Source organism: Serinus canaria, chromosome 12 (assembly GCF_022539315.1).
Source record: "Serinus canaria isolate serCan28SL12 chromosome 12, serCan2020, whole genome shotgun sequence".
NCBI classification, from domain to species: Eukaryota; Metazoa; Chordata; class Aves; order Passeriformes; family Fringillidae; genus Serinus; species Serinus canaria.
Genome location: NC_066326.1, coordinates 14,995,712 through 15,017,934, shown reverse-complemented (window position 1 = coordinate 15,017,934; position 22,223 = coordinate 14,995,712). Strand labels below are relative to the sequence as shown.

The 22,223-nt window shown below is 38.0% G+C and overlaps 1 protein-coding gene across 1 annotated transcript; it reads right to left on the bottom strand.

Moving 5' to 3' along the window:
* Window positions 1-1,839: 1,839 nt before the first annotated feature.
* Window positions 1,840-21,892, bottom strand: LOC103816975 (inter-alpha-trypsin inhibitor heavy chain H3-like). The gene is made up of 22 exons (XM_018914998.3): window positions 21,786-21,892; window positions 17,871-17,894; window positions 16,578-16,744; window positions 15,463-15,567; window positions 14,887-15,049; window positions 14,082-14,192; window positions 13,499-13,624; window positions 12,944-13,060; window positions 12,021-12,189; window positions 11,582-11,707; window positions 11,153-11,334; window positions 9,972-10,157; window positions 9,528-9,667; window positions 8,977-9,131; window positions 7,187-7,192; window positions 6,429-6,455; window positions 5,490-5,540; window positions 5,004-5,117; window positions 4,230-4,434; window positions 2,971-3,143; window positions 2,378-2,489; window positions 1,840-2,278 (listed from the first exon to the last, which is right to left on the bottom strand). Exons 1-22 carry the CDS (start codon window positions 21,873-21,875, stop codon window positions 2,149-2,151), a joined length of 2,679 nt encoding a protein of 892 aa, XP_018770543.3. The 5' UTR covers window positions 21,876-21,892; the 3' UTR covers window positions 1,840-2,148.
* Window positions 21,893-22,223: the final 331 nt, after the last annotated feature.

Sequence of the window (22,223 nt, the reverse complement as noted above, 5' to 3'; positions counted from 1 at the left end):
GGCTGCTGCAGCTCTCAAATGCATGTAGTGCTTCTTCCCCTCTGCACTGCACTTTCCATTCTGTAAGTAGGTGCTATTCCACTCTTCACTTGAATTCTGTCTTAATTTGTTGTTTAGTCCCTCTCCTCCTGTGCTTTCCAAGCAAAGTGAGTTCTGGTGGGTTTCTGATTTCCTATGTTCCCTTCCCTTGCTCAGAAGCTGAAGGCAGATGCAGTAATGAATATTTGGCATTTTGTAATTTCTAATTCCAATACAAAATAGTGTCAGTGTATATGTAACAGATCTATGCATATTTCACAGGATTTGGCCCCACACTTCCCTTTTAAACCAGCAGCCATCAGCAAGAGGAGTAAATGTTTTATCTAACTGTGACCGCCTATCTGCTGCTTCTCTCTGCCCTCTGTTACCTTTAGCTACATTTGCTGTTACCTCCTGCCTTGCAGCAATCTCAAAGTGCTTATTGAACAGGTGCCATGCTAAAGGAGACCTGAGAGCAACTCGTGGTTCCCAGACAGGCACAGACAGGATCTTGCCAGCTCCAGAGATTTGCCTCATCCCAGTAAATCAAACAGGAAAGCTCAGGCTGGCCAGGTTTGTCTTGTGCCCAAACTCTGCCAGCCAGGTAGGTCAAGGTCTGCTGTCCACTGCTGAGCTTTATGGAGTAAGGGAGCACAGGACCATCTCCATGGACAGTGCCACAGATCCTGTCCTGGGATCCAAAATGGACTATTTCTTTATTTCAATCTTGTCCATCTACTTAATTCTCTTACAATAAAAATTTAGAATCATGTAAACTTAAACTTACTAGTTTCAATGTTCTGGTCTTCTCTCACTCCTTCCTTTTGCTCTCCTTGCCTCCCTTGTTTTCCAGTCACTTATTGCCTACTGTAGAAATTACCTGTTTTCTTTCACCATTTCTGTCTGGATTTAGCAGGCAAAGATCTGCAGCCACTGTGACACCCGTTACCCTCTCCTATTTATTTTCTTCTACAAAACTGCTGCTTTCAGTAAAGGATTTTTCTCCTCAAAAAGGCCTATCTCTCCCATAATTTTAGCAGTAAGTATATATTTCCTCCATTTTTTTCCTCTTTGATTTTTCTGCTGTATTTTTGTTCACCTCTACCTTTGTTCTTTCAATTTGACCTATCATATCTTTTATCACCTCTTTCTCCCACTACACTCCTCTTTTCTCTGTGTTCTACATTCTAGTTTTCCACACAATGACTTTCTTTGTCATACCACTGTTGGGGAATTTTCTGCTTTCCCATGTGAGATCACAACTGCCTTTTTGTGGATGATTTGATCAAAAGAAATCTTGAAGTAAATAAGAAATATGGGAGGGAGAGAACATGTTTTTGGTTGGGTGGTTTTTTTGCTTTAGAAATAAGAGCTTGCAATTTCTTGCAGTAAAAAATGAATATATAAATAAATGGGGCACTTGCCCTGAATGTGTTCATAAATTCTTTTATGGGAACAGAAGGAAGGGTCTTCCTCAAGAAAGATACAGTCCAAAAGAGCTTTCATTACTCAAATGTGAGTGCTGCTTGCAACCTTAGTGTTTCATTAATTTATAAAGATTCAGATATTCAAAAGAGAGGTTCAAATTAAAATGCTAAAATACAGAATTCCTGGATGCCAACAGTCACCTCCTGTGTTGGCAGCAGCCCTCAGCTCTGCACAGTCAAGAGCTCAGGTGGTTCCAAACACCACGGGATTACCCCAAAATCTGGGCTGGGCTGCCAGATGTCCTCGTGCTCAATTTCAAAATGCATCTGGCACCCTGGGTTTTGTGAAACTGGCATGAGAACATTAAGCTGTCAGAATAACAGAACCAGGCACTGAGTGCTGATAATTTTATTTAATCACTCCTGACACAATTATTGATTAAAAATTGGGTAGAGGGTTTCTGTTATGAAACAAAGTAACATTTTAAGTCAGAATTTTAAATCTAATAAGGAGGTCACTTCAGAGGATGAGGGATCTTGCACTTCAGATTGGATCAAATGCACAGTAAAACTCTCCATGAGAATCCATCATACCTTGTCCTTGCTAAACATGTATGCTTATATGCTTTGAATAGATCTTATATATTGAAAATACTGTTCTTTCAGACAAATATTGTCTGCCTGTGCATTTGGAGGAAATTTCTTAGAAGAGACTGGAAACAATATAATCTGTGTGAATACCATCTATCAGCCCGGCTCCATTGTCATGGACAAACCAGCAAGGAATATCAACCCCGTGTGTAGGATCTCTTCTGTAATCCTTCTGCCAGCCCCTGAAAGGCAAAACACAGCCATGGGAGTACTGAGGTAGGAACTGCACCTGGACAAGGAATCTTGCCTAATTCTTTGCTAAGGGCTTCATTATTTTGTACCTTGTCACTGTCAGTTCATTGTTTTTAACAATCATTGTGGCATCTGGTTTCTTGGGATCAGACCCAGGATGAATTTCAAGTATGGTGAAGTCAATGGGCCGGAAAAACTGTCCTAAAAAGAGAAGCTAAAATTACCATTTCAGGCATTAAAACAGAAGCAAACCAAACAGAAATCCCAGAATTTCTATATTCCTGTGCTGGTTTCCATGTCCCTTCAGAGGTTGGAGTGGATAAGCAAACCCCAAGTTTCAGGTAAGCTGAACATATGCCTGAGGTGTTATTGGTATTATTTTCTGTTTATAACCCAGAATTGTATCCACATCATCTGTATGAAAACTACAGCTTCTGACTGCACAGAACAATTACAGCCTTTTCTAGATATCCTTCAAGATATCACTTGGCGTGTTGTCTATTCTGTTGAATTTATTACATATTTTCCAAGTCTTCCACTTTTAAATAATCAAATAATCCACGTGTCGATCTCTGAAATTTCTGGGTATGATTATTCTCAGCACAAGTACAATATTCTATCTATAATTATTATGTAGCCTCATAAGGAAAGGCCAGCAGGGAAACACTAAACAAAGTCATACCTAATAATCCATGGGTCTGTTCAGACAGTTTATCACTTTTCAATGTATACAGTCCCAGGAAATCTTGGTGGAGGGGATGTTTCTTCCACACTTGGTGCAAAACAACAACAAATGAGGCACCACTGCCCATTGAGAGCACCAGATTTTTTTTCCTATTAATTATCAAAGTTAAACTGAGGGAAAAAAGAAAAACATGTCTTAGAACATTATGTTTACAAGAGTTAACAGCAACAGAAAGATATATGAGAAGAAAAAACAAATGTAGCTTTATAAACGCTCAGGGCTTTTTAAGAGAGAGGGTTTGCTGCCTAGTTTGGTCCATGGAGTCTCTCTGTGTATTCACAGACAGTCACAGAATCATATTAAATGACACTGGAAAAGGCTACCTGGCCTTTAAACTTTTCAGTAAGATGTTTTAAGCAAAACCTGTTCCTTAACAGTGTAATTGGTTACAGATAGGTTGGTGATATGTAGATACAGCACCTGATGCTCAGTGATACAAATTCTATTATTAAACCATCAGTTCTTTGCCTGAATGCTACATGACACTTTTTCCTTTAGTCTTTCAGAGAAGTCAGCTCCCAAACTGCCTATTTTGGTGCTAGGATAGAGAAGATTTGCTTCTGATTGTGTCAGTGATATCATCCATGTGTTTATCACAATAAAAAAAATGATGTGTATGAATGAGAGTTTGCTCTTTCTGCTGCTGGGCCTTGAGAAGGCAGGGATTTTATTCTACACAGTGAAATGTAAAGGAAGAGGAAGAGAAAATGTTGCCTGTTCCTTCTAGAAATGTTTTGCACAGGTATAAATGATTCTGTGATAGATTCCATGAGAAATATACCTGCTGACAAGAAAAAATATACCAATCCTGTAACTGCCACAAGTTCAATTTTTAAAATGGAGATTTGCTTTTGGAACACTATTATGCCTTTGAAAGATTGCACACTATGTCTGCAGTTACTCCTTAAGTATTTGCAAGACGCTGCTATACAAAGCACAATACCAAATCTAATTTTACCTTAGAGCAATAGAAGATCAGGGAAAAGTCTTCATTTACTTATTTCAAGCAGAGAAATTTGTGAATAATTCAGCAAGTACCCAACAAAGTAGAGAGCAGAATCCAGCAAGGCTTGAATCAATTGCTTTTGTAAAGTCCCACACAAATCTTAGAAATTTATTATTGATCAACATTTAAAAATATTTTAAGAGGAGTAGTAAGTAATACAAGAGCCTGATACCCTTTCAGTAATTCTTACCCTGCTTGTTGCAAGGTGACTGAGTCCAGCCAGGTAAAACCTGTTTTTTCATCACCATTCTCAATAGTGATACTCTCAGGTGTTACTGTCAGCTTTACATCCAGGTGCTTATTTGCAATACCAAGTTTTCCAAAATATGAGTTTTGGATCTTTGCATCACTATTTGGTCTCTTATCCCCAATAAGTTCTCCATTGACTGTGATGCCTAATACAGAAATAAAACAAGTATTGTTTTATAGACAGGACCTGATCAACTGATGTCAAGGACTGTCTTGAAAATTTAACAACTTAAGAAATTAAATATGAGTTGGAAAATAGATCAGAATTACATTTGAATGTTTGTATCAAAGCAAAATCAAATTCTGGGGGTTGTTTTGTGAATTTCCACAACACCAACAATCACTTTGTTGGGAAATGTTTTTCCCAAAGCACACAGAGTTTGTGATGGGTACAGAGTCTGAGTGACATCAGTCTCTCTTTACCAGATATTCCACAAATTGGTGACCTAAGGATTATTTTATTGCTTCTACTACAATTCACTGAGACAAATTACTACTCTCAACTCTCATGGTGGTTTTTAAAGTAAGTTTAAAAGTTCATTTTGCTACAAGAAGTGAAAACAGTCCTGGTAATGGTAAGCTATCATAGCTACAGGACCCCCTGCTAGCTTTGTTGGGGAAAAAAGCTTATGCATTATAAAGAGAGAAATAGCCTCTAAACATATTTTGTTAGAAATATCCTATATTAAAAGAAAAAAAAAAGTCAAAAACTCACCTGTAACTGGATCATTTATTAAATTTAAGATCATGCCAGGGTTTTCATTGATATTGAAACAAATGGCATCTTTTTTTTGTGGCACTGATATAATAAAGTGTGGATCTCCATCAACTGTAAAGGCAAATCACTGGTGTCTGTATAGTGATACACAGAGTCAAAGCTCCACATGAGCATTTAATATTGCTTAATATTTAAATTTAATAACTAAATATAAATTATTTAATAGACAACAGGCTGTTAACAACACAAAAATTACTGATGGGAAGGAGGGCTGAGAAAATGACCACATATAATTTCAATTACTTGATCTTTAGATGACACTAAGAAATGTTTAAAAAGTAAATTAAAATACTTGCCCCTTTAAAATGAAAAAATGGCTGCTGTTATGGAAGGGAAATATTGAAAATATTCATAAGCATTGTGTAATTTAACCTTAAATACCCTCTCCTGTTCTCCTAGACAGGCACCACTCCAACTACTCACCACTAGTATACCATGTGGGTAGTGATGCATATGTGTGATAGAGTGGTGAAGCTGCAGAAGGAAAGAAAGTTGTTAGAAAACTCACACCAAAATGGAAAATTGCATGGCCTATGTAAGATGTCAGGGAGTTAATATGCTAGGTAAATCAGTAATTGCATCCTAGTTTTTAAAGCATGTAATCTATGGAATGACAGTTTGTGTGCTACTTTTGAATTTTAAAAAGCTTCAGAATAGACACAGATTTCACTTGTAGTCCAAATTGTTCTGAGGGTTTCCATATAGCCCAAGCAACATATCTGTAGGATACAAATATTTCAGACTTGAGGATTAAACTATCAGCAAGGAAATGCAACATCATCCATTGAAAACTTCTGACTCTTTGACATCTGGGGTTGTTTTGTTTGTTTGTTTATTTTACTTTTTTTCCCCAGAATGAATTTAAGGCTTTTCAGTGAAGACTTGAAAAAACTAGACAGAGATTGGCACTAATATCCAGAGTAAAAGCATAACTCTAACTCTCCCATTTCCAGGATTGCCCAGCCAGCAATGTGGTGGATCAGTTGCTGTCTCTTGAATAAAACAGATGCTTTTTGTACAAATGACTGAACACATTAATTTAGCCAGAGATGCTGACATCACAGTCCCTTGCTTTATATAATTCCAAAGGAAATGCAAAATGAAGTCTATCCTCTGTTCTGGGGAAAGAGCTTTCAGGAAAAGATGGTGGTTTATGAACAGGTATTCACTCCTTATAAACTATTTAGCTGAAGCTCTGTCACCTCCTATTGTTCAACCTTTAAGTATCTTTTCAGCAGCGAGCAGAATTTGGTAGTATTTGTAAAAGTCCAGTTGTACTGCCAGAAAAGGCATCTCTGCCTCTGGTAATTTCAGTTGACAGATCCTGCTTTACTGTTCAGAAAAGTAAATTAAATTACTTACCCACCAAAGGATCTGTGAACATCCCTGCTTGAATGAAATAAAATGTTATTTTAGAGGCTACAAAGAACAAAACCCAATCTCACCCACTTCATTCCTTCCACCTTCCAAAACCAACCCAAAAATCTTGTAATTATGTATAACTTTCTAAATATTACAAAATAAAAATTTAGTCAAAACATTTATTTAACAGTGCTACAAAGCAACAGTCTTGAAGGGGCTGGAAGCACACCCTGCTTTCCAGCACAAAAGTAACTCCTCCAAGAGCATGGGGTTTGCTCTCTCTGGGACTGGGACAGCCTGCTGTTCTCTGATCCCTCTGTGCTACCTTCTTCTAAACTGCACTCATGGGAAGGAAGAATTCCCTGCCTGGTTCCACATTTTTCTACTCTGCTGCTCTTTTTACATCTGAAATGCTGTCAGGATGTCTCTGTGCTTTAGAAGTGGCAATCATGGCATGGATGAAGATATCTTTGTATGAGATTGCTACACACAGGTACCTGGAAGGCCCTGGGGGCAGCCCTGGACAGCAGCTGACTTGTACTGGGCCTGAATTTTAGGATGGTGGGATGCTGCAATCATCAGAGACAGGAACTGAACTGAAACCACTATTTACAAACTTACCCATCTGAAAAGTTGTATATCTATTCATAACATGATCTTGATTAATTCCTCATGAACTTTATGAAAACATTGCATCCTAGATCAAATAATTAATGTAGAAAATCCATATTAAGTAAATTTAATAAAAATTTACATACCTTCAGCTGTTAGCATGGGCAGGTAAGAAGTAAAAGGAAGAAAAAGAGAAATTTACATTATCAGTTATACAATTAAACAGAAGGATTCTGACCCTAATAAAACACTGTAAAAAAATTAACTGATTGATAACTCAATCAGCTATCTTTAGTATTTTGGAATGCCCTTTCTTCCCAGTGATACAACTCAGTATTTGTAGATCAAACAGAAATGTACTGAAAGTAAAAAACTGCCATATGGGGCAGCAGAACTGCAATTTATTATATATGGGACAAGAGCTCTATTTGGAACTGTTTAATTGTTGTGCCATACCTTTATTGCAAAATGTTCCTTACTGGTTTTACTATTTTGTGGTTTTCCAGGCATTTGGATGACTCTGTTAATACTGACTGGATGATTCAGTACATTGATTTGTGAATTGAGACTTTAGGGTGAGTAAAATTGGAGGTTTTTTCTTACACAGGGGCAGAGCTTTGAGTATTTTCTCCTATTACTGCTCTATACTATCTATACACAGAGAGGATTTCCTTTGGAAGAGGTTCAGAAAAGAGCTTTTGTACTACAAATACCTGGAAAGGGAAAGCAAAGAGAAAAGAAGATAACTGAGTGGATGCCACTTCTGTCAAATGTTTGGGGGTTTCCATCTTATGGAGACCAGCTGTAAACTTTAAAGTCATTATGTTGTGTAGTGACTTGAATGTTAAATTAATCATGAAGGGGTTTTATGGCAGTATTCCATTATAGGAGTCATGAAAAATAATGCAAAAATTTATCAGCATATTGCCTGAAGAATGATTCAGAGTTGAAGGGCACTTAGCAATTCACTGGTTTCAGGACTTACTGCAGCTGAAAAAACCTCACCAATCTCCAGAATCTATTATGCTAAAATGCCTTAAGTTCCTATGCCAAAATCAGGAGATTAGAAAGTTTTTCATCTAGAAGGCAGCAGAGAGCCCACACAGAGCCTCCAAGGAACTTTCGGGGCCTCTAAACAAAGAAAAAATAAAGGATGCTGATAGAAGTGACTGGGAAGCCTCTGTCAGACCTGTGGGATGAGGGTGGCTCAAACAGCACAAGGAGATGAGGTTAGGATGGTGGGGGGGGCACACTGAGCACAGAGCACTGCTTTGCTTGGCCAAAGAGCAAGGAGGAACAGAGTATTTGTTACACAGGGGTTCAACAGAGAGGCTGAACTCTAGGAAAGAAGAATATTTCACTGAGCAAGGAGTTCATAATTAGCTAAAGTATCAGAGGAGTTGAAAACAAATTGTGTGTTTTCAATATAATTGCTTCTCTTTCTGCAATATATATATGACTATTGTGTTTAACATAAGTAATCTCAATCTTTTTACAACCTGATATATTCTGCCTGAGGAAGAGCTCATGCAAATTTTCCCTTTTCATGTGGAAAGAGGTTACTACATCTATCCCTAGGCTGAAGTATGCAGAAAAATAAAGGAGAAAGGGATGGTAAATCATCTGAATATAGCTGGATTATTAGATCAGAAATGCTTCTTGGTTTTCAGGGTCTTTTTCTGTAATAGTTTTTCTATTTAGTTTAAAATACATTTATTTTAAATTTATAGTACTTTGCCCATATGATTTAGTAATGAAGGATAGTTTGATGGAAATGAGCTTTACAATGAGAAGTAATTTTGCATAAATCACACACATGCCAGGCTTGGAAAGTAGATTTTGCAGGCACTCTGCCCACATGAAAGCCTTTCTTTAGGGTAGCATCAAAGGAACTCTTAGCTTCTCAAATACAGTACAATTGTGAAGATGTCTATACCTTCAGTGGGTTTATCAGCAATCCTCTCTTCATTTCCATTTTCTTCTGGTTTTGTTACCACCATGGATGTCAGTGGTGTTACAAACTTGTACTTTAGTGAGAGAGCCAGGGCTTGAGCTGTAAGGTTTTCCTTTTCTTCTCCTGTGGCTGTAATGCTAAATACAGGAAGAGACTCCCAGCATCAGTGATTGCTGAATCACTCACCACACTTCAGATTACATATTTTGAAGTAAAGTCATTTCTCTGCAGGTAATTTATCAATAAGATATAACTGTTACAGCCTAAGAGCACTTCTGATTCTACTGGCTGTCCAAGAGAAAGGCAAAACTGTGCTTTATACCTCCAATAATTTAAAATTGTTTCATTTGCAACCTGAAACATGAATACTGAGGCTAGGGAGGAGAATAGGTTGATGGATTTCCTTCACTGATTTTTATGATTTTCCACTGGCACCTCAGTGGGATGTGAATGTCAGCTTCACATCCTAGAAACTGCAGGAGTCAGAGGCTGTAAGGGGTTCAGAGCTAAGGTATAATTCCAGGTATAATTACCGTTTTTCCAAGAGTTGTTCAATGGTAAGATAAGCCCAGAGCCTTTCAATGTACTCTCCAAATATGTATTGTTGTTCTTGGAAAGCCTGAGCTGTCTGCTCAGCTCCTTGCTGGGTAGTGTATGACAGGGCGTCGTGAGCCTGTTGGGAGTAAGAATGTTCTCTGCATCACAAGTAGCCAGGGACTGACAGAACTTCCCAAAAACTAAGACCTTCACACCTGAAAATCATAGGAAATTGAAAACCAGTCTGGTTCTACACCAGAAAATTGCCAGTGTTGTATGAGGAATTTTGTCCCATTGTTTCTGGAAAATTTTAGAGGTGTACACTACAGAACGTAACCCAATATTCCACATTTACATGGCAGTTTTGTTAATCACAGTGGAGGCAAAAGAAGCATTCAGATTTTGTGTAGCTTACATAAGTCAAAGAAATCCATACTTACACCTTCACCTCTTACATCTACACACAAATGGTTTTGGTTGCTGTCTACAAAGCGCCCAGCCACCACAATCTCAGACCCATCATAGAAATGCTTGAAGTTGTTAGTAGTTAGGTCTGATATTTCATTTTCTGGGTAGTTTAACTCCACATCTATGAGCATGGGATTTGACACCTCATCATAAAACCCCTGTAGGATTGAAAGAAAAAAAGAAAACATTTAACTATGATTGTTTCTTTAGTTCATGGGTAGATCTGTAACCAGAAACATCCTGCTATTTCAGCAATGAAAAATAAAAGTGTATTTTATAAGAAATATTTAGATGTTTAGTTAAATCTCAGAGTGTAAGGCCTAGAAATCTACAAATAATGGAAATGAGAAATGACATACAAACTCTTCAGTCTTGCTAAGAAAAAGGAAGAATATTTGAGAACAATGTGGTGTGGATGATGACTTCCATCAACGTAAATCAAGAAGGGTACCAAGCCTCCCATTATTCGATAGAGATAATTTTCTACACCTCTTCTCTGCAGAGACTGACATGGCAACATAATCAAAGGAGACTGGGTATTTGATTTTATCAGAGCTTGCAATGAAATCTAATATCTAATTCTTTGGTGAATTTTTTGAATGGCTGCTGCTGGAATGTGAGAAGTAAAAAAAGATAACCCTGTATGGCCTATACCAGTTTTCATGCCTTATACAACTTACAACTCTAAAATGCCTCGGGAGTGTGCTAAGATACACCTGCTTGCAGTGAGCTTCTTGAGAAAGAATATCTAGACCTTTATGACTTGTTACTCTTCTTGTCCCTTGACATGACATTAACCACATGATCTGTGAGGTGCAGGAGGTAGAATGACTGCAGCAATTCTACCAGAGTGTCCTTCAGAACTGTGAGTGTCACCCTATGCCAAGTTTTAAACTCCCTGCCATAGCCCACAGCATGTCCCTTTTACTGTCCCCGCACTTCCTGCTCATATAAGGGAAGGGGGAAATGAAATGCAACTAAAGGTCCCTTCCAACTCAAACTATTCTATGATTTTAATACTCTGTTCACAGTAGACTCTGGAGCATCTCAGTATCAGACTGCACAATGGGATTTTGATTATTTGAAAATAAGAACATGAATAGTTATCTGACCTAATGTACCTGTGACCTCATGTGCATGGTAATTACTTCACCTGAAGCTGCAAAGCTGTGTCAGAGTCAGGGTAAATCCGACGGGCCAATCCTTTATTCTCCAGTGCCATCCTCTCCAAGAAGCCGTAGTCAACACCACTGCCAAAGCCAAGGTTGTATAAGGTGTATCTGCCATCGATGGCCTTCTTCACTGCTTTCTCAATCTCCTGAGTATTTGATACACCTGCATCAAACCAGGAAATGTTTGAGTTGTTTTCAAAATAGAGAAAATGATCACAAGATCAAATGTTACTTGGCAAGTTCAGATTTCTTAGGAGACATTACCAAAAGCTTGATTTAGTACTATGACACTGGTATAGTAGCGTTCAAATAATGAAAACATACAGAAATCAAAGATGAAGGCCATTTTAAACTAGAATTTTTTGTTAGTTAATGAAATATCTTTATTATTCCATCCAGCACAAACTTACCTACATTTGGTTGACCATCTGTTAACATGATAATTATAGAAGCACTTCTCTTGGGCACAAGGTTTTCTTCATGAGCAGCATTCAGAATATCAATTCCTCTCATCAAACCACCATGTAAATTTGTCACTATGAGGTAAACAAAGAAATTTGGGTTCTGCAAAGGCTGCCAAAATAAAGGTCCATTTTTCATTGGGACCTGAAGCGATTTCATCACAGTAAGAAAATGAAATATTTGGATTTACAAGCAGGGGGATGTCTAGATAGAAAAGTACCTGGACTTTGGAAACATAAAGAGACGTCGTTTTCTGAATAAAACTGAACTTCAGGAGTGCCTCATCAGCAATCTGAAACCCCAGCAAACTGTAGCATTGTGTTCACAGAATCAATCAATAAATTAACTTACACAATGACCTACTGGCAAGGCCCCTCAAGTACTTACAGCCTTGAGCAGAAACCTGACGAACAAACTTCCTCGCTTCATCCAGATTCTCAGGAGTGGCCTTGATTAATGTTTCTTTCCAGGTAGATATTTCACTATCAAATAATATGAAATTGAAGAAGTCATCTTCTTTAATGTCATCTAGGATTTTTAGCATTGCTTCTTTTGTCTGTAAGGCAAAGAGATTTAAATACATGATTCAAAATTTAACAGAATATGTGCTTACAGATTTTACATCATTAATCTTTCAGCATTGGCTATTTTTTACTCCTTCACAGGATATATTGCAAAAATTCTGAGCTTGTTCTGTTCTTGCCAGTCCCTGTGTCAATTTCAGAGTAATTCTAGGGAAGTCAGCTGCAATAACATCTGGTAAATCTTTGTAGCTGAGATGAAAATCCAGTTTCCTGTCATGGTTGGTTGCTTACGCTGAGATAAACTGGCATGGCAAATGGGTAGTTACAGGTTAGTGGAGAAGCTCATAAACAAGCATGCCTGGATATTTTGATGCAGCACCAAAACCTGAAAATTCTGAACATTAGCTTAGTCATAACTCTGAAAAGAGCTGCTGCTTCCCAGATACAGAGTGAACAGAGAAAATGCACATAATCTGTATGAACAGCTTATTTTGGAACTGTCAAGCACATGACAGCACTCTCTGGAAGTGTTGATACTTAGAGTTTTGAACTAATGACATTTATAAGTAAATATAGGCTAAATGTATAGATTTTTGTTTTATGGCAACGCTGCAAACTAGTACATCTGGCACTGGACATTAGAGAGGTCACACCATCGAGCCACTTTGTAACAGCTTGAGCAGCACATGTGCACTCTAAGGCATCATGTCTCTTCCAGCACCATCTCTCTCCCAGCACTTTGTTCCAGCTCTTTCACTGGAACTCTACAGTAACATAATAACTTACTTGTTCTATTTCTCTTCCAGACATTGAGCCACTAGTATCCAATACAAAAATAATATTCTTGGACAACTTCGGAAGATTTGTTGGTGCAAAGAAGTGTACAAAATAGCCATTGACAATCTGAAAAAGAAAATGTTAAAAAAAACCCCACACCACCACCAAAACTTTTGGTACATTATAAAGGTAAAATGATAAAGGAGATATTACTCTCATTAAATGTCTAACTCTGAGTGGCCTGAAAAGTTTTAAGAGCCCTGATCAGTCTCACCTCTGTCCATGGGCCCAGGGGTGTCACTTAAGTGCAAGACTGGGCCTTTAGTATTTAGACACTGAGCTACAGTGTCAGGACAGCTTCAGTGTCCTGTCTCCAGCTGTGTCACAATTATAGCTGTTCCTGTCTGTGGACTCCACTGTTTTGGATCCCACCCTGAAGACCCCACTGAGTGCTCCCACTCAGCTGCTCGTCCCTTAGGAAACAGCTGGCCCTTGCTGCACCCAGACCTTTACTGTGCAAGTTAAACTGTTCAACAGTTTAGAATTTCAAGTTGTTAGACTTACCTGCAAATTATCTGGAGTTGTTCTCTTCACATCATATCTTACAGTAAAATCCCCATCCAAAACAGACTCTGAGCAACTTGCACATCTTCGCTGCTGGGCGAGCGTTGGCTTGAAAGAGATATGACCCTGAAAAGAAAAGCCTTCCTTAGATCTGACCCTTAATAGCTGAAAATCTTCTACAGAACACATCTGCATTTTTTAAAAGCTGGTATATTTATTTTCACAGACATAAGAATAACCTGTTCTATTGAGTTAGCTACTAGATTGTACAAATCCATATGTACTTGGAAATTTATTATTGGTAACTGACACATGAAGGCTGCTATCCACAGCTTTCTCCATATAAGTACTTCCCCATCTGCCTTGGGTCAGCTCTTTACTCTGAACAACACCTTTGATAAAGTTGTTGTTTGTTTTAGGAATTCTACTACCCCCATATAAAGGAAAACTACTTGTTAGTAATTCAGTTTTTCTGTAAGAGATAATCTTACTGGTATCTAGGTTTCCTCTTGCTGCCATTGCTAGCATTGAAATTATTATTTCAGAATTATAACCATAATATATAAATAATGGAATGCAGTACCTTTTTTCCTGAAAAAGTTTTTTTAATGGTATTTTGTAGCTCATTGGTGATGAATGTTCCTTCTGCTTCCAGCTCAGTGATACCCTGGGGCTCAAAGATATCTACTTCAATCTGAAATATTAATTAAAAATTTACTGTCATTGATGAAACCACAATACATCAACTCAGCCATTTACAGGAGGATCAGCAATACAGATGTGAAAGAGGGATTTTCATAAAAAAAAAAAAAAGAAATTTACTTTTGTAATACATAATAGTAGTCCAAATCTACACTTGTGTGGTGGACACATCTTCAGCCAAAGGGGCCTTTTCAAAAACAGAAGTTTAAAACAAAGCTAGAAATAAATAAACTTTAATAGAAATATGATTTGTTGGAAACTTAGTTAGTATATCTTATCAAGGCAGATAGACACAAAAAGCTGCAGTATTGCAGAATGTGACATATGTACCACTGTCATTTAAAGATGGTGTTTCACAGTGGTGTGAGAAAGCTGGAGTTTATGCTATAAAGGTATAATCAATTACTCCAAGACATTGTAATAGCTTTTTCAGTTTTTCATACAGGATTTCTTTTGGAATGCTCAGTAGATGAGTAAATTTGTCAGGTTTACAAGTAAAAGCCTGCATTAAAGCATACTGATGAGTGGTCCCCATGGAACTCATGGAAATGAGTTATCAGAAATGTTATCATGGCCTTTAGCTCATCTGAACCAGTAGAAATTACCATGGTACTCCACTTTCAACAGATATGCAGAATTCCATCATCTCTTAAATTACAGTCAAATTTGATCAGTTTGCTATTTACCTCAAAATCTTTGACAAGCTGCTTTGGTTTTACTTTGATGAACATTTCATATTTTCCAAACTGTCGCTTCAGCAGTTCCTCATATGAGAGCTCAAAAGTGACTTTACTGGCTGCTTTAATGTTGACTGAGACAGTGAATTTTTCTGTTTTTCTTCCTGAAGCTCTGTATTTAAGTGGGTAGGAAAAAGATCTTTATTCTCTTTTACAGTATTTATTGTTGGTGGCATATGATTTTCAAAAAGAATGGGAATTTTCATATACTGCTAAAAATTATCAATCGATACTCAAAATCATACTCAACCTGTAGAATTTATTCAAGTTTCCCACTGAGCTTAATTCCAGGAATAGGTCCCACAAAGCCAGTGAATGTTGCAGGAGCAGCCTTCCCATAGTTGCAGAAAGTGCCTGTGCAGTCAGAGGCTGTATTTCCTTTCTGCAATTTGTGCTACAATAACTATAACTTAATGATTGTTCTTTTGTCCCTTAATGTCAGCAAAGTGCCAGAATACAGCATTTCCAATCTCACAGTCTGCTATGGAGTGATGGTGTGGAAGCCACACAAGACATGATCCTTACTTGACAAGACCAGCAGTCTGTCCTCTTGAAACAGCCTTCTCATACTGCTTTTTTGCAGCTTCTTTTTCCTTTATAGTTCCAGGATAGGTGACACCATCAATTGTCCTGCAGATGAAAAAGCCCTAGTTCAGTGGAAGGTTATGACAGGAATTCTCCCTTTATTGATTTGTTTGCTAATAACATTTCAGAGACCTGCTATTGCCAAGATTTGGGTCCTTTCACTGAAGCCAGGCTCCTCAGAGAATTCAGCTGGAATGAAGAGCTCTGTGCTCGGTATCATAAAAGAATCTAAACCAATTTTTACTCTGAATTAGATCAAAACTTGGCTACAGAAACACAACTTACACCAGTCATATTCTTGCACTTCAGCAGCTTCACCATCTCATCTCATCTAATGGCAAACAACTCTCTGGATGTGACTCACCTGTCCAGATGTCATCATCTACAGAGGAGCATTTCATCCTTGAGCTCCTTAGAGGACTAAGCAGCCATTTCTCATCACCTCATTCTACAAAAAAAGTTCTAAAATGCATTTATGAGGGTTTGTGTCCTAAAGTTACTGCTCCTCTACACTGGAGATAAAGCAGGCACAGTGTGATTAGCAGAGATGGATGTGCTTAACTGAATCAAACCTCATCATGATGGAGAACTACACATGATTGCAACTAAAGGTACAAATGTAAAAGAATAATTATATTTTCTGCCTTTCATTCAAATATGATTTTTAAATGAAGAGATAAATTAAGCTATAATGCCACCAGGGAAATTAAGTAATGGAACTTTCCTGGTTTGATAATATCAGAGCAAGTAAGAGGCATTTCTGAAAAGGTGGATGAATCTACAGGAAAGGTCCTGCATTCCCTAAGGTCCCCTTCTCTTCAAGATGATGAATAGAAATAATTGAGAATTAGTCACCTTTTCTAGAGATGTACCAATGTTTGCCTTTCTCCACATATCTTGCATGTTAAGTTAATAGTACCAGAAAATTACCCTGGAGGTATTTAGAAATCTATTCAAATGACAAAGTAAAAATGAACATTTGGGTTCCATTTCTCCCAGAATTGAATTAGCACAGATTTTTAGTCTTCTTTAACAATATTGTAAAGATTACACACATGCTGAAGTTGGTAATGAAGGCTGTCTTAGGGAGTTCAACATCAAAGAAGACTTCTTTGGACACATTTCCACGATTGACAGCTCGGCTGGTGATGACATTGTGTGCAAAGCGGGAAGTCACTTTACTATCAATTTTCATGCTATAGATTTCCATCCCATTGACAACCTGTAGATTGAGAAATGAAAAAAAACCAAAAAGAGCACTAGCTGTTACACTCATGTGTGTATTAATCACTTGTGATCATATTTTTAAAAAGAAACCACAGCAGCACATTGATCACTCCAAAGCAAAAAGAAAGAATGATCTAATATAAGAACAGGAGCACAGCTATGTTTCCTTGGATATCTATTTCACTGATGGTGCTATTCCACAAGTCATAACTATAGGCTTTAATAAAATACTACCACCAAAAATACTGCCATTACAGGAACAGGCTTTTTCTCTACTGAGTGAGTGAATTTTTATGGTTATTCAAAGAGCAGAGCTCTTTACTGCTGCCTCGCTGTATTAGTGACTGTAGTTATCAGAGGAGTGGATGACTCCTAGAGCAGGGATGTAAGTAATCCTCTTGCTTTAAAATAGCCCAAATGCCTCCAAATTCCATTTTTTGTTATTCTCAGCTTCCTCCCAGCTGGAGCTCAGACTTTTTTAAACAAGGAAATGGGCAAGGCAATATTTAATTTCTTTGACTGTTCAGGTATAAGGTTTCTGGACACTAAGTGAAAGCATGGGAACAACAGATGTTCCCATTAGGAACTCCACAGCAAGGTCTACTTCTTGCAGCAAAACCAGCACTGGAAAGAACCTTGGAGTCTTTATGATGGGTCTGATTTCTGCTGATTAATTAAGAAGGTCCCCAAACAATCAAAACATTTGAGCATTGCTGAAGGGGAATCCAGGTGCCAAGTGCAATCAGCCCCAGAGATGAGGTCTCCTGCCTTCCTTAGCAATAACTGCAACATAAAAGTAAAAAAAAGAAACAGCATAGAATGAAAGTCTAGAGTCTAGTTAGAGATACAGAGGTGACTTCAAAAGAACTTAGGTATTTATTCAAGTACAATGAGATTAAAAATCATTTGTTCATTCTCTTTCCTTGTCCAGGAGCTTCCATCAGAGCTTGGAAAGAAACTGTCTAGTTAGTCCTACTGCCTATAACAGGCAGCTCTGGGCTGTTTTCCTTGTCACACACTCAGGAATATCAATTTGCTCACAAAAACATTTTGTGAACACAGTAAGAATATTCTTGTCACTATAAAGTCTTGGTAGCCCAGACAAACCAAACCTTACTCACCAAGTCATTATCAGCATTTCGCTTCTGTAAAGAGAAAAAAAAAGGGGAAAAATCATGATTAGGTAGGAAAGCTGCATTTAGAAATAAATCTCTTAGCATCTGTGCAGTTGTCATAAGTAAAAAGAAGTCCAGGAGAAGGAAGGCTTGAGAAAGGTCTTCACTAATAAACTAAAGTAAATTTGAGGGAAAAGCAAGTAAGGGCTGTAAGGCAGGTTGGAGTTATTTTGCTTATGGCATTTCCAGCTTTGGTGAATCTTTTGGTTTTCAGTTGATGTTAGTACCTTGAATACTGTATTTTTGAAAGGTAAGTTCCAATGCTGCTCACTTTATGTTGCTCATGTGACACAAAAAAGTGTCTTCCTCTAGCTGAAAATAAACATGGACCTTTGAAATGCTCAGGGCCATTTATAATTAAATGTCATTGAGAATAAAGAACACACTAAAATCTGTTAAATAGGTCTTCCTTGAGTAAGGGTTGGCTGTATGGTGACCTCAAGTAAAACCAAACTATCTTGTCTTCATAGTAACATCTTTTTCTTGAGAATTTCTAGATCTGAGTCCTGCAGTACATATTTTCTTTTCAAACTTGTTTTCCTTTGGAAGAAAAAGAAGAGTTGTATCAAAGCATAAAAATCCACTTTGCACAGTTTTTTCCCGTCACACAAATCCAAACTATCATGCAGATGCAGCCTTACATTTTTTTCAGACTCCTAAATTTTTCCCATTTCAGCCCACCAGCCTCTCATCCTAACATGACCAGATAGGAAGGTAGTTCAGCAGGATTAGATAGGTGAGGCTGTCACTACAAAAAGCTGCATGAAGGGGGAAAAAACAAGCTGTTAAAACGTGGGGGTTTTTTCCAATATTTGCTCCTAGAGTAGGCGCAAATATCAAAAGGAGTACAACAGTACTCTGTTCTGAAAGAGAGGACAGGCACTAAACAAACTTCCTGAGTGCTGTTAAAACAACAGTTTGTGTAACTCAATTCCCATCAGCTCAGCTGCAAACACCTTGTCTCATCTGGCTCCAAGAGCCTTGGGGGTCACATTTTGTGGAGTTGTGTTTACCTGCTCCATCAAAGGCAGGGGTAAGGACACAACAAACCAGACACACATCTCAAGTACACTTAAGGCTTTCAGTACCTTTCCCAGTAGGAAACTGAAATACAGAGGGTTATTTTATCTTTATTTTCGGGTTCTTCTCAAGACACTATATTAAATCTGTGGTAATGCAAGGTTTGAGGGAGAAGGCTTCTCTTCTGCTGTAAGAGTCTGGCAAAAAATGTCAGTGTGCATTCCTTTAGGTTCATCTTTCAAACTGTTAATGCCATCCAGATGATTTCTGTGTGTCCATCTCTCCTTTTCACAAGCATATATGGACTCCTTCAATGCCAGTATAGAGTGTGCACCAACTCAAATCTGACCTTTCTAATATTGGAAATACTTTTTCTGTATCCATATGCAAACTGAGGTATGCACCCTGGGAAATGAAAAGCTGGAACTCTGTGAAATGTCAGTTTATTTGGTATAAACTTTTCCTTACAGTGGAATTACCACACAGTTTATAAAAAAAAACCAACCAAACATATATATATAAACCTATAAAAATGTGTATAGCTACAAATTCTGCAATTCTGACTACTAATTCCAAACTGAAAGATACTCTACCTGTACTTGAGTTTTACAGAATTGCTGTTGTGCACATTCTTTATCAGAATCATGGCTTCAATGGTAGTTTTGAAGGAGTTCTATTTTGTTTCTGTAAATATTTTGAGGGGTACTCTGAATTTCCATAGAAACTACAGAAAAATCTCTCTATGAACAGCACTACTCACTTTGCACTTGGGCTGATCTCCAATGGAGATACTCAATCCAGCTGGACATCAGCCTGCTACCTGCTCTAGCTGACCCTGGTTTGTACAGGGGAGGGGATTACGTGATTCTAAGTCTGTGATTTTGTTCTGGGTCTTTTCATTTTTAATGATTCACTTGGGTGTAACTTGAGCAATCACTGTCATCAAGGTCATTCCAAGCTATGTGGGCAAACAGCAATAGTGTGCCAATAAAAGTGATGGTGCAATTCTAGATTAAAATGAGAATTAACATCTTCTACCCTGGGTAATTGTTACTTGTTGTAACAAGTAAATGTTTCTGTATTATTTTCACATACTTGCCAGGTGCACCAATTATTAGAATTTTATTATTTTTCAGTTGTGCAACAGCAACAAACTTCTTTTGTTAAATGCTGATTTGCTGTGGCAGCAGAAAAAAATAGAGGTGCAAAGAATCTATGGAAATTGGAAAGTAAAAGAGAAATTTGAACTCCCAAATAAACAGAGAGGGAAGAGAGGATTCTATTACAGTATTTGCTGAAAGAAGCCCTGATTGTACAGCTTGGGAAACTAAACCACAGGACAACTAAAAGACTCAGCAAAGACTGTGCAGTTATCTTGAAGTGACCTCTGGGAATCCACAGTGCTGAACGAGGTATTTGCATATATCCCTATATGCTACATAGGAAAACAAGGCATGAAAATTATCTCTGAATCTACAGCAGCACTGAGGATTTCATCACCCCAAGTGATGCCAACTGGATGCCCAGAGAGGAGCCCATAATGCAGCTCATAGGAACACAGTGTGCCAGCACACTCAGGGAACTCTGATGTGGATTTTTGTTCCATTTTCAGCAGAATTGGGTCTGCCAACTGTGTCTACCTGGCTGTGGCTCTAAAAGCATCTTTGACAGATAAGATAACATCTGGTTATCTTAAAGGTAACCAGACAGCCAGAATTCTAGCCACTCTCCACCACTGGATACTGCTTGCTCAAAGGTGCCAAGACACAAATAGGCACTGAGACCTTCACCCTACAGAGCAGTCTCCTCCATTTCAATCAAATCACACTTGCATAAAATACAGAACAAAACTGGGAGAATCAGCTGGCTTTTCCATAGTGCTCTGCAGGTATAGATGGAACATTGCACAGAGCTTTGGCAGTTTTCCATTTAGAAAGGCTTTAGCTTGTAAAACACATGGAGAACTCCAGACACTACAGTAATCAGAAGGAAAAAGCTACATCATATCTGGGCTACATGATGGTTAAATAATAAGAATCCCTGGCATTTCCAATTTGTAGCATTAGATCTCATGTTGACTTTTAAAAGTTAGGCATGTTACTATCCTGATTTTCAAAGAAAAAGTCTTGGCAAAGATCATAACCTCATCAACAGCAATCAACCATAAATTGTTTTGTCCTGTTCTACCCAGTAACTCGGAATGCTCCCTAAAGAGATTTGTCCTCTGTAACTTTTCAGAGCACACAGCCACTAAGAGAGAGGGTAATAGTTTATGGAGGCAAGGAGTACTGGCCAGCAAGATAACCAAAGAAAATTAGGCAAAACAACAGGCAGCACTGCCTTAGAGATCCAATCAAAACCAGAATGTCTCCTTTGAGAGATGTATCTCATGTTGTGCTAACATGGAATTCTTTTGAGAAAAATCCTACCATGTCATTTGGACTGCGGGCATTTATCTTGTTGCCATGTTACAGCTCTGTTTTCTGCTTCTTAGAGCCATCTTTTTCATTGTATTCCTTAAGAGGTGCCAAAGTCAGTTCTCTGGCAGCAATGATTGCTTTACACATTTAAATATTTTACTAAAACATGTCACCATTACGTGGTGATGACAGGGAAAACAGAGGAAATGGATGTTTTAAAAAGAGAGAGAGAAGGACTTCAGAGCTGATTAAAAACTGAGGCTGATTAGAGATCAACCAGTCTGAGTTTCAGCTTTTATCCTGCGTCCAGGGGTACCAGAGAACACAGAGCTCCAGCTGCCAGCACTGTATGAACTCTCTGATAAATGGCAAGAAATTAATCTCTGAGGAGTGGGAGACCCACACATGGTTGATTACTTACCTTGATGTTTCTGACATGTGTTAGCAAAAAGTCTGAGGATGCAAAGGCAGGAATCAATACTAAAATACAAAGCAATAGATTATTTTCCATTTTGGGGGAAAAGTGAGGTTCCAATTGGAATGATATGCATAAATATATAAAGCTTTGTTTACCCAATGTTAATAAATAACCCAATGACAGAAGTGGGATTAAGCATTAGGCATTTGGAAAAAATCAGGCGCTGAATTTTGAATTAGTATCATCTACAGAATACTGTTAGAAAATCTCTTAAAGAATGTACAGAATAATTCAGCAGTGTCTCCTCTATGTAATAGCTCTAAACAAAAATTCACAGCCATTTCCGTACTAGCAACTGAGATTAATCTCCACCCCAGACCCACTTTTTTCCCCATATGAAAACTGTCATCTTTCTGATACTTCCTTAAAGGCTTCCCCTGG